This window comes from Herpailurus yagouaroundi, unplaced genomic scaffold (genome assembly GCF_014898765.1).
Source record: "Herpailurus yagouaroundi ecotype Mexico unplaced genomic scaffold, PumYag 77, whole genome shotgun sequence".
NCBI classification, from domain to species: Eukaryota; Metazoa; Chordata; class Mammalia; order Carnivora; family Felidae; genus Herpailurus; species Herpailurus yagouaroundi.
In genome coordinates, this window is record NW_024412388.1 from 19,327,958 (window position 1) to 19,344,128 (window position 16,171).

General features: G+C 53.7%; 1 protein-coding gene across 2 annotated transcripts in view; it reads left to right on the forward strand.

The window, feature by feature from the left end:
* Positions 1 to 7,179, forward strand: part of MAN1C1 (mannosidase alpha class 1C member 1) — a 141,200-nt gene extending 134,021 nt beyond the window's left edge. For both annotated transcript variants that reach the window (XM_040465358.1, XM_040465367.1), the window contains exons 9-12: positions 1,180 to 1,399; positions 3,915 to 4,087; positions 5,361 to 5,476; positions 6,385 to 7,179. In XM_040465358.1, the coding sequence (XP_040321292.1) occupies positions 1,180 to 1,399; positions 3,915 to 4,087; positions 5,361 to 5,476; positions 6,385 to 6,511 (636 nt within the window). In that variant the 3' untranslated portion in view covers positions 6,512 to 7,179. The remainder of the gene's footprint in view (positions 1 to 1,179; positions 1,400 to 3,914; positions 4,088 to 5,360; positions 5,477 to 6,384) is intronic.
* Positions 7,180 to 16,171: the final 8,992 nt, after the last annotated feature.

Here is a 16,171-nt window from a genome sequence, read left to right on the forward strand (position 1 = left end):
CCACGGGCACTGCCATTACCTCTGACTCCTGGGCTCCCAGGGAGTAACGGCAGGGAGCGAGGGGTACAACGGCCTGACACCCACACCCTCCAACCTCCCGGGAGTCTTTACCAGAAGGAGTGGCCATCAGGTAGAGGAAGAGCGGTCTGGACGTCTGGTCCTTGGCTTAATCCTGGCGTGGCTGGGACCTGGGACAAGCCACTCAACCCCTTTGTCTGTAGAGGGCACTGCAGCCATGTGCCTGGCTCGTCGTGGGCATTAAATGAGAAGGTGTGTGATAAGGGCTTGTAGAGAGAAGCTCTTAACTTTCTGTGGGTCCTTTTTAAGACTCAGATAAAATATCTAGACCCTCTTCCCATGAAAATGCACATACACAAAAGTGTCACACACAATTTGACGGGCCTTCTGGACCCCCTGGAGCCCACCTACAGGCCAGCTGGGCTTCAGGTCAAGACTCCCTAACAGAGAATACAGTGGAGGATGGATAGGGATTTTTAAAGATTTTTTATTTTTTTTTTTTTTTTAATTTTTTTTTTCAACGTTTATTTATTTTTGGGACAGAGAGAGACAGAGCATGAACGGGCGAGGGGCAGAGAGAGAGGGAGACACAGAATCGGAAACAGGCTCCAGGCTCTGAGTCATCAGCCCAGAGCCCGACGCGGGGCTCGAACTCACGGACTGTGAGATCGTGACCTGGTTGAAGTCGGACGCTTAACCGACTGCGCCACCCAGGCGCCCCAAAGATTTTTTAAAAGATCTTTGTGCACAGAAGATTTAAAAGTCTACATAAGAAGGGCACCTGGCTGGCTCAGTCGGTAGAACATGCAACTCTTGATCTCGGGGTCATGAGTTCAAGCCCCACGTTGGATGCAGAGATCACCTAAAAGTAATTTTTTTTTTTTTTAAGTCTAAATGAGAGACTCACCCTAGGGAGCTGCCTCGTGTGCAAGCCCCCCGCAGGCACCAGGCTTCAGCCAGGCGAGTGGCAGAAGGTGCCACTGGCCCCATCAGGGACCACCACCAGCCAAGGTCAAGGGCCTCCTTTGCCTGGGATGGAGGGCCCAGCAGAGCTGTGTTCACTGCTGTCTGCAAAATGTTCATTTTCCGTCCTCTCCCCCTCCCTTCTCTGTCCCGCCCCCCATGCCCCTTCCCCCTGCCCAACTCCCACCTTGCTCCCAGGCAATAGAGACCCACCTGCTGAATGTCTCTCCTGGGGGGCTGACCTACATTGCCGAGTGGCGAGGGGGGATTCTGGACCACAAGATGGGGCACCTGGCCTGTTTCTCCGGGGGCATGATCGCCCTCGGCGCTGAGGATGCCAAGGAAGAAAAGAGGGCCCGCTACCGAGAGCTCGCAGCCCAGATCACCAAGACGTGCCACGAATCGTACGCCCGCTCAGGTAACCGTGCGAGGGGAAGGGCAGCAGGAGAGACTGAGGCTAGACACGAGGAAGAACTAGACAAGCCAGCGGAGCGACAGTGAGTGAAGGGAACAGTTTCCCCTTGGAAGTTACATAGAATTTGTACGAGGGACGTGCTGTCTGTGCACTGAGATTGTACCCGAACTTCAAAGGAAAATAGGGGTGATGTATCGAGCACCTGGCCAAGGATTGTTCCACGTCATGGCCAAACCTCACAACACAGATATGCTGAGGCCCAGAGAAGACTTGGCCAAGGGGCACAGAGCGGAAGGTCCTCCAGGCTCCCTGAGCCTAGAGAGTCCCTTCTCCCTGAACCCTTACCCCTGAATGTACCTCTCTTTTTCCTCCCCACCACCCCTCCATTTAGGAGATCTTACCGCCCCTGGCACCACCCTGTTTATCACCCTCTTTGTTCCCAGATCACTGGAAAGCTTGAGAGCTCCTTGACCATCCCCCGCTAACACTCCACGCAGAATTGCCAAATGCTAGAATCAGAAGTCACTTTAGAGAACGTGAACCCAACTCCCTGTTTTACACATGGGGAAACTGAGTCAGCCCAAAGTGAGGAAGTGACTTCACCAAAGTCACCCTGTGTGTGAGTAGCTAAGCCGGGGCTAGAACCCAGGTCTTCTGATGCCCAGCTCCTTATGTGCTGCCTCTCTAGTGCCCCTCAGAAAAATCCCTCCTCCAGGGCCCTGAGAGGTGCCTACTGCTCTGAACTTAATCCCAGGCTTGGTTGGAGGAGAGGACCTAAGATTTGCCATAAATATTCGTGGCTCAAGTGCTGCTCTGCCACTCACCAGCTGGGTGGCCTCTATTTTCCTACCTGCTCAATGGAAACAATAACAGAGGTCTCCCAGGGTGAGATAGAGGGTCCCATAGAGAGCACATTGCCAGCCGCCTTCAGCCACAGCACGGAGGAGTTTATTAGCCTGACATGTGTCCTTGACCCCTCCAGTTGAGTCCAGATCTCCGGGAGCTGTTTTCATGAAGCCAGTGATTTGCAGTGGGTCCTTACAACGGGTCTGCAATTTCATTCAAAGAGCCAGGACCATAAACAAACGGGAAATCTCAGGAATAATAAAAAGCTCGCTGTTTGTCTGGGACAATCAGCCCAGACCATAAAAGACATGCACTTAATAGAGCATGCTGTTCCAGCCAGCCCGCTTGTCCATGGACGACCACGGCGGTCGCTCCTGCCCTCACCCCGTTAGCCGCTTGGCAGAATGACTGTTTGCTGATGGTCAAGAGCAGCTGTAGCATTTGAGCAATCGAAGGGGCCAGGGTCTGGGGGGTCCCGTTTCCGTGAAGCCTTCCATGGGAGAGTAGGATGTCCTGCAAAGCTCCAGTCGTTTCTTGAGGAAAAACAACCCAGGGCCTCTCAGGGTCCTGACCCAATGGGAAGAAGGAAGGGGACACCTGAGGACCAGAGCTGGGCACTCCGCTGACCCAGATGTGATGTACAGGTGTTAAAGGAAGGAGGCCTAGAGTCTCAGACCCAGGAGGAAAAGAGAGAGAGCACAGTCCAGGGAAAGGGCATCAGACAGATCGAGGGTCACATCCCAGCTCAGTCACAGCTCGCTGTGTTACCTTGGACAAATTACCTAGCCTCTCTGACCCTCAGTTTCCATGTGCCTGGGAGAGGGACAATAACATCTACCTTAGCAAAGAAAACCATTTTTTAAGGATTGAAATAATGTATGGAAAGCACCCAACACAGCCCTTGAAATCATAGGTGGTGGCTGTAGTTGTGGTTATAATTATGGTCCTCCAGAAAACAGGGACAGCACCAAATTGCCCAAAACCAAACAAGCCAAACAATGATAACAAAATGAAACTCAGAACTCATCAGGCCCTCTTTATCTAGCTGCCTCTGCCTGAGTATGTGCCTCTGGGCAGTCCCCCCCACCCCCACCCCCATCTCCACCTCGGCATTATCCCAGCCTGTCGGCTCTGGAAGGCTGGTTCTGGGAGGTGTGAAATAGAGGTGCCCTAAGAAAGGGGTGTGTGGAGAAGCATCACTGCATATCAGCATGTTAAAGGATCTGATAAGTCCTGCAGACGGGAGCCTCTTTCACTTTATCTGACCCACTGTTCCTTAAATGTATTTAAACCTGAAATCCTTTCTTGGCTGAGCTCCCGTTCACATCTTGCAGAGCTAACATCTCAAAATACACAGCTGGGGAACATCGCCCAAACCTTTGTCTCCCCCGACTGCTAGATAGTTCATTTGGACTCTCAGATTCTAAAACTGCAAAATGTTCGAGGCCTCAAGGGTCTTGCTGTGGCCAACCTAGGCCAAGAGGGAAGCTGTGCGTTTGCCAGGCTCAGCTCTGGCTGGCGGTATAGGCAGGGCCCAGCCAGTATCAGTCCATCACCAGCCCTCCCCCTGCCACTGCTTCCAGGCCACTGAGCTCTCTCCTGGGGCAGCCAGGTCCTGAAAAGTAGGAGGTGGGAGGTCTGACCTAGACCCTCTGGTTGGTCATCCGCACAGATACCAAACTGGGGCCCGAGGCCTTCTGGTTTAACTCCGGCAGAGAGGCAGTGGCCACACAGTTGAGCGAGAGCTACTACATCCTGCGGCCTGAGGTGGTGGAGAGTTACATGTACCTGTGGCGACAGACCCACGACCCCATCTACAGGGAGTGGGGCTGGGAAGTGGTGACGGTGAGTGGGCTGGTTGGGGGGAGGGGGGACTGGGTGACAGGTGCCCTGAGAATTCAACCAGGGTCCAAAACACCCTAGCACAGGCTTTGAGAAGAGGGTCAGACCAGGCTGACATCCGGCCGAGGTTCTGAATGCAAAGGGTCAAGGTGAGGTTGCACAGCTAAGTGTCCCCAGCTGGGCAGACGCAGGCCGAGAAACGAGCGCCCACAGCCTTTGGGGCCTGGACTCTAGGACCAGCAAACTTAAGAGGGCCAAAGGCAGGGCAGCAGCCAGAGGGGCCCAGAGCGCATGGGGTCCCTGCTCTCCAACCTTGAAGCCTGAGCAGATGGCTTTAGATTTCTCCTGTCAAGCAGGAATCGGCTGCCAAGCCAGCAGATCACCTCCCTGCTCTGCCCAGAGCCAGCCCAGCCCTGGGCAGCCCCTACCTTTCTCTGGGCTCTGCTCCCCACCGCCCATGTCTCCTCCACCCGCCCTCTTGTCCCCAACTACCTGGCAGGAAACCTCATGCCCTTCTCTGGGGTAGAGCCAAAGGCAGGTATGGGGAGTCCAGAAGGATGTCTCTTGATGGATGCTAAGCCTTCTCTGTGCCCCCCTCTTCCCAACTTCTCCTAGGGCCCACGGCTCTGAGGCACAGGCTGTCCTAGGGAGAGCCACACCCAGAGCTTAGACTTGGGCAGGGCACGAGGGCATACTCAGGCTCACTGACATGGTTCATTGGCCAGAAACCCCCTGTTTCCCTGAAGGCCCTGGTTCTTGACCAGTAAAAGTCAAGTGTTTTGTGCTCCTGAGCCCAGCCCACAGACCCCTCTGTGGGTAAAAATTGCATTTATTAAAAAAAAAAAAAAAAAAAAAAAAAGTCAGCCCATGGCCCACCCACCGGTGGAACAGGGACCACATCTGCACAGGGAGTTCCCTGGGGTGTGCCGAGTCCCGTCCCCACATCCCGGCCCTCCACTGCCTTCCTTTGTGGGTGAGTCTGTTGGACCAGCCTATCCCCTGGAGGGCCAAGAGAACTTCCCCCGAGTTCAGACCCAGAGCAAAGCTCAAGCAAGCAGTCTGTTGGGACAGAGTGCTCAGCGGTGGGCCCAGGGTGCGTGTCCCCACCAGCCTGGCAGCAGGTCAGCTGAGCCCTGAACAAACCATTCGGCCTTCTGCTTCCGCAAATGCCAGCAGCCCCTAGCCAAGTGGTCAGGGGCCTGCCCATCCATGAACTGGGCAGGGGCCTCTCCTCTCCCCTCCCCCCGCCCCCCAAAGCTGCCTCCCTTCTCCTCAGGCCCTGGAGAAATACTGTCGAACAGAAGCCGGTTTCTCCGGGATCCAAGACGTGTACAGTAGCATTCCCAACCACGACAACAAACAGCAGACCTTCTTTCTAGCGGAGACACTAAAGTGAGTTGGGGCCCGGCCGGTGTTCTTGCCAGAGGAAACTGGGCTTTCCTAGGGTTGAAGGGCGGGGGTGGGCGAGGGATGGGGTCAGCAGTCCCTCCCTTCACCAACAGTCAGGTTCTGCCATCACAGGGGGGCCCGAGAGGGGCTGGAGGGACAGGGAAGGGGGGCGCTGGGCTCTCCGGGTCACACCCCCAGGGTGCGCCTCTGGCCAGGCCCGGGCAGGACTCCATCCCCTAAGTGTTAGCCGTGTGGTAAGTTAACTCCTTTAACTAGTCTCCTTGGGTTACTTAGTTCTCTGAAACTACGTCCTCTTCTGTAAAATGGGGAGAATGACAGTGATGGGGGTCACTGCTGTGAACCTTCCCTGTGCAGTTTTGCTGCTGCCCCGGCCCCTCGCTTTCTTGGGGTGGAAGTCCTCGATGTTCCCCAAAGCATCCCCCTTGTGCTCAACTCTCTGAAATGGATTAGAATGGTCTGTTCTGCCACCAGGACGGCACATCAGGGAGCAGCCTAAGAGTTTGGACTGGTGCAGTACTCAGGCCACCGTGAAACGAAAGAAGACTCTAGACCTTAAGCGGTCCTAGCGGGCTTCTCACATAGGGTCCTCATACAAGTGGGGAAGAACCTGGGTGAAGCCAGATGGGTATGAGTTAAACAGAGTGAGGGCAGGGGCGAGCCAGCATTCGACCAAGTGGGACCGCCCCAAGTCTCAGTGCCCTCCTTGGCATCCACAGCTCCTTCCCTGGGACCAGCCCTCCTAGTGGATTTGGGATCTCAGACCTCCCTGCACCCTTAGCCACAGGCCCGTCGTCGCAGTGGCCTCTGAGATTTGTTCCCAGCGGGGGAACCTGTTCCCCAAAGCGCTGACGGGCTGTGTTTTGCTTCCCTCCCGGCCCCCCGGGGCGCAGGTATCTCTATCTTCTGTTCTCTGAAGACGATGTGCTCTCCCTGGAAGACTGGGTGTTCAACACGGAGGCCCACCCCCTCCCCGTGAACCACTCGGACAGCCCCGGCAGGGGCGGGGGCCAACTCTGACCTCTGACCCCACCTCCCTGCTGCTCCCGGGGGGGGGGCCCCGGAGGGTCGCCTTGCCTTTTCAGGACTTGGGACTGTTCTCAAAGGGATTGGGAACGTAGGCCCCATTCTGGGCAGACCCAGGGCACAGGTGTCGGACCAGCAACTTCCTTTCCTCTGTGAGGAGACAGGACTTGGAGACGCAGCAAATGTCGCACCAGGCCCAGACTTTCCTTCCTATGGAGAATTTCTATGAAACCCACTCACTTGCCATCCCAGGGCCCAATGACTGGAGGTCTGCCTATTGTCGCCATGTATTTGGGTCACTTCCGTTCATGTGGGGAGGGTTTTTTTTAATTTGTTTTGCTTGATTTTGCCTTTTCTCTGCAGTTGTGTTTTATCACAAATTATATGCTTTCAAAATCATGTGCTTTCACACGCAGTATCGTCTTGATGAACTAAACCTTAAAGTGTTTGCAGACACAAACCTTGACCCTGTTTTCTATACTTTAAATGCCTTTTGCCCAACATGTACTATACGTTCACCTATGTGGCATTTACCTTATAATTTGAGGAGGCGCTGCCTTTTGATTTGGGCCTAAATGTTAACGAATCACTAGTGCTATTTTCATTATTGTAATGGAAAAATCTGTAAACTTACAATAAAAGAGTTTATTGGATAAGAAATACAATTGGGTTCATTGCACATCAGTGACTCTTGGGAAAACCATTGCAATGCTATCAGAAAAAATAACCAGCAGTTGATTTAACGTGCAATTTAGTAAAGACTTCTATTGCCTTTCCTTAACTCAGTCTTAAAAATTCAGGAAGGGTGAAGCCAATCCTTTAAATGGAGTTGGATGTTTATACTTAGGTCAAAGCTTGGAAGAGGCCCAGAGAGGGCCAGCAACTTGCCTGAAGTCATACAGCCAGTAGAGGCAGAGGGGTGAGCCCAGCCCCTCTTACACTCCCCTCCCACCCCCAGTTATGTGTTCATCTGCTCTCGTTCAGCAGATACATGGTGAGTGCCCGTAGGGGACCAGACACTGGGCTGGACACCAAGGACACAGCCATAAGTGAAACAGTCCTAAGTTCTGTCCTCAGGGAGCGAACGGTCAAGGAGGGGGAAAGACAGACCGGGAAGTAAACTGACAGGTAAGTAACATGACTGCAAGTTGTATAAAATGCTACAAAGGAGTCATGTGGGGCCGGGGTACTAATGGCCAGGACCGATCTGCGGGCATGACTTTCAAGGCCTAGAAGATAAGGAGCAGCCGGACGGGCACCCCACGATCCCACTCTCCCCAGTGACGTCACCTGCCTCCCCCGCGGGGAGGCCTAGAACCTTGAGGCGTTATGCAGAGCAAGGCGTCCAGGCAGGGGTGAAGGGAGAGCTCTCCCTCCGCTTGGCAGCTTGTCCACACAGCTGACCTCACAGGATAATTCTAAGCCCTGCCGCACGCTCAGTCACTTCATTCTGGCTACTTGAGTAGCCCCAGGACGCCTGGCTGGCTCCGTCAGAAGAGCATGTGGTCTTGACCTCGGGGTCATGAGTTCAAGCCCCAGGTTGGGTGTGGAGATTAATAAACTTGAGTAGCCCCTGGGGTGTTGGAGCCCTGGGCCAAGTCACCCGCCTTTAAGTCCCCACTATGAGAGCCTGGGCAGGTCACCTCACCTCTCCGGTCCCTCTTCTGTCAAACAGGGAGAAACCTCTGTCTCCCAAGGTCGCTGTGACAATGAGTGGGATCCACAGGTGCCCTGGCAAAGTGGGCAGGGCTTTTCTTTGTCCTGGGGATGTAGATGCCTCCTGCATCTTTGTAAGCAGTAAGAGCTCTGGGTGAGCAGTCCCCATGGCAGGGACCCTGGAGTTTTGTGACTAAGTCCCTCCCTGAACCCAGGAAATCACTTCACTTTAGACAGGCATCAAGAAAGTGTGACTCTGGTGACCCGCCTGTGTCCACTTTTTTTAAAAAGCAAAACAGGGGCACCTGGGTGGCTCATTCGGTTAAGTGTCTGACTCTTGATTTCGGCTCAGGTCACCATCTCACGGTTCGTGGGATTGAGCCCTGCGTCGAGCTCTCTGCTGACAGCGCAGAGCCTGTTTAAGGTTCTCTCTCTCCCTCTCTCTCTCTGTCTGCCTCCCCTCTGCTCGCATGCTCACTCTTTCTCTCAAAAATAAACATTTCATAAACTTGAAAAAATAAATAAGGCAAAACAGAAAAACCCACTGCCAAGCATTGTGGAAAGGTTAGGAGTATCTTTATGCTGAGCAGAAAGAAAAGCCACATACAAACCATCCTACCCTTCGGAATGAAGACCATTATATTTTCTTCTAGATCTTTTCTCTGTGAACGTACAGAATATATTTTGCAAACATGGAATCACACTATGTCTACTGTTTTACTATAATCTGCTTTTGCTCTTAACTATATGCTGTGAAGTTCTTTCCATGTCGACAAATACACACTTACTACCGCACCTGGTTGTAGAATGTTCCATTGTGTACTCTATCGTGCTTTCTGGATCCAAGCCTCTGTGGCTGGGCATTTGGGTTTGTGACAGTTTGGGCTCTCAGTTACAAATAATAGAAACCAACTCTGTCTAACTTAAGCCAACAAAACAAAACGAACAAACAAAAAAAAAAGAAAAAGAGAAAACACGTATTGAAATGCCCTGGGGAGGGGCGCCTGGGTGGCGCAGTCGGTTAAGCGTCCGACTTCAGCCAGGTCACGATCTCGCGGTCCGTGAGTTCGAGCCCCGCGTCAGGCTCTGGGCTGATGGCTCGGAGCCTGGAGCCTGTTTCCGATTCTGTGTCTCCCTCTCTCTCTGCCCCTCCCCCGTTCATGCTCTGTCTCTCTCTGTCCCAAAAATAAATAAACATTGAAAAAAAAAATTAAAAAAAAAAAAAAAAATGAAATGCCCTGGGGTGACTCATGGGCTCTCAAGAGAGGCAACAGTCAGACCACAAGAAGGACTAGGAAGAGGAAGTGGCCAGGGACAGGATCTAGGCTGGAAGAACCAAGGGGGTAGTCTCCCCAGCACCTCCGTCAGGCCGGGTGACTCCAAATGGGTCCGGATCCTACCGGCTCCCCTCAAGGAAATAGGCTTCCAATTGGCCTAACCTGGGTCATGTGCTCCCCAGCCAGGTGCATCTTGAATGACAGGCAAGGACCCCATGCGATAGGGGATGGGCTGGTCCCTGGAGAAAAAATTTGCTACCAAATATAACTACCAAAATAACGAAGGTTTGCTACCAAAATAACGAAGCCACCTGCTGGTGGGGCAGAAACCGCAGGACTGTTCACAGGTTTTGCTTTGATTTTTTTCAGTATTAGAAAGAGAGTTAGGAAAGCCTACTTGGCTATTCCTCTTCTTTCCTCTCCTCCGGCCCCTTAGAGCCAACTCCTGGAATGTCTCTCCGTGGCAAAGTCACTTGGCGGTTCCCCAAGGCCCCATTCCCTCCCCGCGGCGGCCGGACGCGCGCCGCGTTGGGACCATGTTGCTGTCCCTGTCTCCTGCCACCTGCGTTCTTGTCTTCTGCATTATGGCTGGGAGCAAGCTGTAAAAATGAGCATTTTAAAATTCATCCTCCAGGAGGGCCCTTGCAGGTGGAGAAATATCACCCGTTTGGCAACTTAACGCCATTCCGGGGATAAAAATAAGTAAGACCCAAGGTAGGCTGCGAGGAGGGAGACATTAAGGGATGAGTCATCTTCATCGAAGGAGGAGCCACAGAAGCCCGGTTCTGGAACCACTCCCGGGGGCAGACCCTCCTTTCCTGGCAAGGGTCAGCGTGCTGCCGGCCTCCTTTGCAGCCTCGTCTGATGGAACCACCTTTTGCACCTGTTTTCTTCACAGATGGGCTTGATGCTGGTTCCTGCCCGGAAAGCTTCATTAGCACCTGGCTCCAGGCACTGAGGTCTGCAGAGCACCGCACTGCTGAGAAGCGGGACATTTCCTCCTCCAGATGCTTCCTTTTAGATGACTGCATCTGTTTAGACGCTTTGTGCGTCCCGTTGTGTCTTTGGCGATTTGCAAAGTTCAAAAACCAAATGCACTGGAAAGAAAAGCAAAAACAGAAAATCCAATTTAAAGGCGGCAAAGCAAAAAGAGAAAATCCGATTTAAAGGCGGTATCCTTGAGACCCACAATGTGAATCTCAGCTCTGTCCCCTCTGCTTTGGGGAGGGGACCGAAGGGGAGATGGGGAAGAGCCAGCTCCTCCCTGCTACCCCACTGGGGCTCTGTCCTTGGAAATATGCTCCTTGATTATGTAGCACAGAGACGCTCAGCCCTCTGTGACTAAAGTTTAATCACATGGTAATGGGGGGGGGGTGCTGATGCTGTTTTTTTGTATCTAAAAATATCTGGTTGGTTCCCTATACTTGGAACAATATTTTGATCCTGCTCCTCCTGTCTCTTAAGACAGAGCTTTTTAAACTTGAATGTGCACCTGAATCACCTGGGGATCTTGTTAAAATGCAGATTCATATTCAGCGGCTCAGGCGCGGAGCCCAAGATACTGCACCTCTAACAAGGCCCCAGGAGATGCAGTCCTGAGACCACACCGAGTAGCAAGGTCTCCCCTAATGGCTGCTGTTTTGGTTTCTGCCCTTTATCTGCATCCATGGAGTTGTCACCTCTCCAGAGTAGAAGGGCTCAGGTGTTGGGATGGCTTCGAGAGGTACCTTGGCTACAGAGGAAGCTATCACCTGCATCAGTGGCTCCCCGCGCCCTCCAGGACGGTCTGGACAACACCAGAGCTGGCTTGCTTGTGGCTTAGGACAATGCCGTCCAGTAGAACTTGATACGATGTTGGAAATCTTCCAGATCTGTGCTGTCCAACAGGGTGGCCACAGGTGGGTATTGAGCACTTAAAATGGGCCAAGTGCAACCGAGGAGCTGAGATTTTCAATTGTATTTCATTTTATTTTATTTTTTAATGTTTATTTCTTTTTGAGAGAGAGAGAGAGAGAGAGAGAGACAGAGAGAGAGACAGAGAGAGAGACAGAGTGTGAGCAGGGGAGGGGCAGAGAGAGACAGAGACACAGAATCCAAAGCGGACTCCAGGCTCTGAGCTGTCAGCACAGAGCCTGACGCGGGGCTCGAACTCACAAACCGTGAGATCAAGACCTGAGCTGAGGTCACTTCACCGACTGAGCCACCCAGGTGCCTCCAATTTTTATTTCATTTTAATTAAAGTTAAGTAGCCATTTGTAGTACTGAGCGCCATTTTGAACAGTGCAGTCCTAGAACTTAGAAAGCCAGTCCTCTGTTCACTGACTCCCTGCCCCACTGGACCCTCCACCACCTGCATCATTACAAAAATAGTCTTAGCACAAAAGATATTGTTTGGGGAGTTGAGGGTTCCCTTGGACATACTTGGTTATTTTTATATTCATTCCGGCCTCTGTTTTCTACAAGAGCCTCTGTTTCTCGTTTTGTTCTGTTTTGTTCTCACCCACTGGTGTATCTGCAGATCCGTGTACATTAGATCAAGTTGAAGATAAGCAAGGCAGAACGGGAGAGGGCGAGCAGAGACAGAAACAGAGGACCTGGGTTCAGCTGTACCCTGCCCTTTCCCTGGGCTGTATGACCTTGGGCAAGCCCCTTAACTCTCTGAGCCTCCGCCTGCCTCTATGGAAAGGGAGGGTGATTACGAGGGTTAATCGAGCTCCCCAGTGTAGTAACTCAATACATAGAGTGATGATCGTTGCCGCTATTATGTGAAGGCTCTCTGTAAACTAGAAAACGCTGCTGTCAAAAATTCTCCTTTTTAAACAAAATGCTCTGAAACTTGGAGGGAACTGCATCAACCAGGCCCAGGAGACAAACCAAAATCTCAAAGCAATAAATCTGAACATTTTCCACTTTCGCATTGAGCAAGCGTTTTGCCGTTAGCCCTGAAGTACGAAATTAGGAAACTGGGAGAAAGATCCAAGGGCTTCCAGGAGCCGGCCTGATGGTGGGGGTGCTCAGGCAGGGGCAGAGGGCTGAGGGAAGATGCTGGGAGCTTGCCCAGAATCTGGCAGAGGCCCTCGGCTTCGGAGGCGAGGCTGGGGTCCTGTTCGCCTTTCCTCTTCAGGACACCCCTGACCAATCCTTCCTACCGCGTGGGGAGGAGGGCACGGCAGGCAGAGACCCACAGAGCGGGAACCTGAGGTGCGGCGAGGCCTGCTTGGGTCCCACAGCTGTCCCTGGCCTCTGGTCACCCCTACAGACACCCACAGTGCTCTCCCTGCCACGCCCACACCCTGCGTCTCCCTTCCTCTCTCAAATGACCCCAAATCTAGGGTGGCCCTCGCCCTGCTCTTGCAATTTGCTCATGACAGTTTAGCTTCCAAACCTGTTGTTCCAGCACGTTCATTCCCGATGCCCCCTTTGCTCTCAAAAGTGTCCCAATTTGAACAACAAATGATGTGGCTTCCCTGGTGTAAGTGAAAAGAACGGTGACTGAGATCTGTCTCCCAGAAGCCTTTGGTGCTTCAGGGAATGGTAAAACCCAACCCGGAAAAGCATTCAAGTAGCCCAGAGATTCTTTCCTTTGGAAACCGATCTGGAACTGCGCATGATCTCACAGCCTCCATGCGTTTCCATCCCTGTGCCTCTTGCCCGGATTGTCCTCCACCCCCCAGGTATGCCTACTAAACTCCTTTTCATTCCTCAAGGCTGCCCTTGAGGCCACCTCCTCCAGGAAGCCTTCCTGGACCCCTTCCTGCCCTTCCCTTGAAACAGGCTTAAAACCTCCTTGTCCTGGGCCCCCACCATACTTGGGGCAGACCAGGTTTGCATGAGCCTCTCCCCGGTAGATCCCAGGGACCTTATCCTCGTCTTTGGAACCCCAACACGCTGTAGGCAGCAACAAATGTTCGTGTTGATGGTTTAGGGATTAATCACCCACCTGCCTCCCACAAATTCCAGCTGACTGAGAATGGGGTGGGGGGTGATGAGGAGTTTCATTACAAGGCCTCTGGGAGCTGTCTGGGCTGTGGGCTGACTGTAGATTCCAGAAAGTGTGTGGGAAGGGAGAACGGGGGCTCTTCCCACCATGGGACAGGAAGGGCCCAGAAAGGTGGAGTGTGAGCTCATAGGCCCAGTGGCCCTCTGGGCAGGGCGGTGACCCCTTCCCCTAGGTAAAGTGATGAGACTGCCGGGGTTCACCCAGTTCACCCCTCATCCCATGGAGACAGACAGAGGGGAGTCAGGCCATTCTCCAAGTAGGGACATCCCCAGTCTAGGGGCTGAGTAGACAAAAGGCTTCTCACACATGCGTAGGCACGTGCACATACCTCAACTTCCCTCTCCCAAGGCTTTGGATTTATTGGCCAGCCTGTAGTCTCCCTGTGGGGAGACCCCTGGACCCTCCTGCCCTGACCCGCAGGAGTCCCTCGCCCCAGTCACCAGTCCCTCGGGAGTTCTCCTGCCACCTAGGGTGGGAGGCTCTGCTCCGGCCCACAGAATGATCCAGCATTGGCCAATCAGGAGATCAGTGGTTCCCAGAGTATGGAAGCCAGGTCTGAGGCACGAGCAGCACCTGGGAGCTTGTTAGGAATTCAGGTTCTCAGGCCCCACCCCCAGACCTTCATAGGTTATGGGGTTCACGGCTGCCGCCCAGGCCACCGTTTCAGAACCCTCCAGGCTTCGTAATTCCACAAGTGACCATTAACCTTCTCTGCCGGGCGATGGGCAAGGCGCTGTAACTGCAGCTGTAGCACGACAGGCAAGGTTTCTGCCCCCGTGGGGCATCCAGGCCAGTGGCCGAGTGGGGCCGGGACGGATGTGTAAACATGTCAGTGAGGCGGCTGCAGACGGAGATAAATGCTTGGGAGGCCACAGGCAGGGCACATATGAGAGTGACAGAGGGACACTGGAGATGGGGAGGTCAGGGATGCCCCCGGGGAACGGACCTGTGTGACAGACCATTCCAGGCAGTGGAACAGAGAACGCAAAAGCTCAGAGGTAGGAGGTAGTGACACATCTGAGGAGGGGGAAGGCCGCAGGTGAACGAGGGGCACCATCCGGTGAGTCAGAGGAAGTCGGAGGGACAGGGCTCCATCCTGTAGGGCCTCCAGGGCCGGGGCAGAGGCTGATTTGAATCCGAGCAGCAAGAAGCTGGGAAGAGGTTAAAGCAGGGCCATGAGATGACCTACTTTGTATTTTGAAAGTTTCCTCTGACTTCTGAGGGGAGAGGCCTCGGGAGGCCTCGGGATTCATCTTGCCCTTACGTCTGTCTCAGTGGAAACTATTCTCGGGTTCCTAAGCAGAAGCTTCTGAAGCCGGTGCGCCCAGGAGCACGGAGAGAAGCAGGGGCCTCCCGCCAAGGGGCAGCCTCTGCTGGGCCCCGGGCCCCGGGCCCCCGCCCCTCTGGAGCGCACAGGAGGCTTCAAGGCACTGGGGCTCCTCCTCTGACCTTTGTTCCTGCAGCCTCCACTCCCCTCCGTCCCCCACTCCTGTCCAGCTGTGCTTCTGGATATTTAAGCTGCTCCCTGAGATGGCCCTTCTCCTTTGCTAGCATGTGTGGAACCAAGGCTGTTTTCCGGCTCTGGGGGCCTTCTCTTTTCTCTTCGGAATCTGCTGGATCTGTGACAGGTAGGATGCCTGGGAGTTCTGGGTCCTGAATATCATTTCCTGTCCACCTTCACCCCAACCCCATGGGTAATTCACACCAGGAGACGGCCTCCCACGCAGCGTCCTGCGCAGGCCTGGATCTACCGGTGTCTCCTGGTTGCACGCCCCACCCTTTGCCATTGTCACCTTCCCAGCCCTCGCCATAGGGCGCTGACTCCACACCATTCCCCCCGGCATGAGGTTCCCCACCTACAGTCACCATGGGACCTCTACGCTTTGCCTGCCCAAGGCTCACCCGATCCCCAAGGAGGCCACCCTGACTGCTGGCACCCACTGTGGCTTTCGGGGCCCTCCGGTGGGGCCCGAGGTTCCTGCTCCTTGCGGAAACCATCTGACCTGCGCTCTGAGGTCCTGCCTCTGTCTCTCTGTCCCCTTTCCTTTTTTTTTTTTTAAAGAACTCTTTGAGCCATAGTGTAGACAGTCACCTGTATAAACGTCATTAATCTTAAGCGTAAAGCTCCGGGAATGTTCACCTGTGTACACGGTCATGTAGCCTTCCCGCCATCAAGATAGAGAACATTCCAGCCCTCGGAGAGCCCCACTCCCACCCTTCCAACCCCCGCTGCTATCAATACTTGCCATCCTTAGAGCAAACTCGGCTGGTCTCTTCCACCACTGGCTGATTTCAGGCACACATAGCCTTTGAATTCCCTCTTTTTTTTTTTTTTAATGTTTATTTGTTTTTGAGAGAGAGAGAGAAAGTGTGGGGGAGGGACAGAGAGTGAGGGAGACGGAGAATCTGAAGCAGGCTCTGCTCTGTCAGCACAGAGCCAGATGCAGGGCTCGAACCCACGAACCGGGAGATCATGACCTGAGCCAAAGTCGGACGCTTAACCAACCGAGCCACCCTGTGCCCCTGAGGAAGGGTGTTTTTATAAAACGGAACAATTCTTCTAGATTTGGCATTCACTGCTCAGCTCTCCAAAACTCCCACCCAGGAAAACTCGGCTAGCACTGGCCCCAGCCCAGGGATGCTCAACCCTGACGGTGCGTCAGAACCACTTGGCTGACAAGCCACTTTAGTGGCAGCCAGGCTAGACGACTCAGGGTCCCC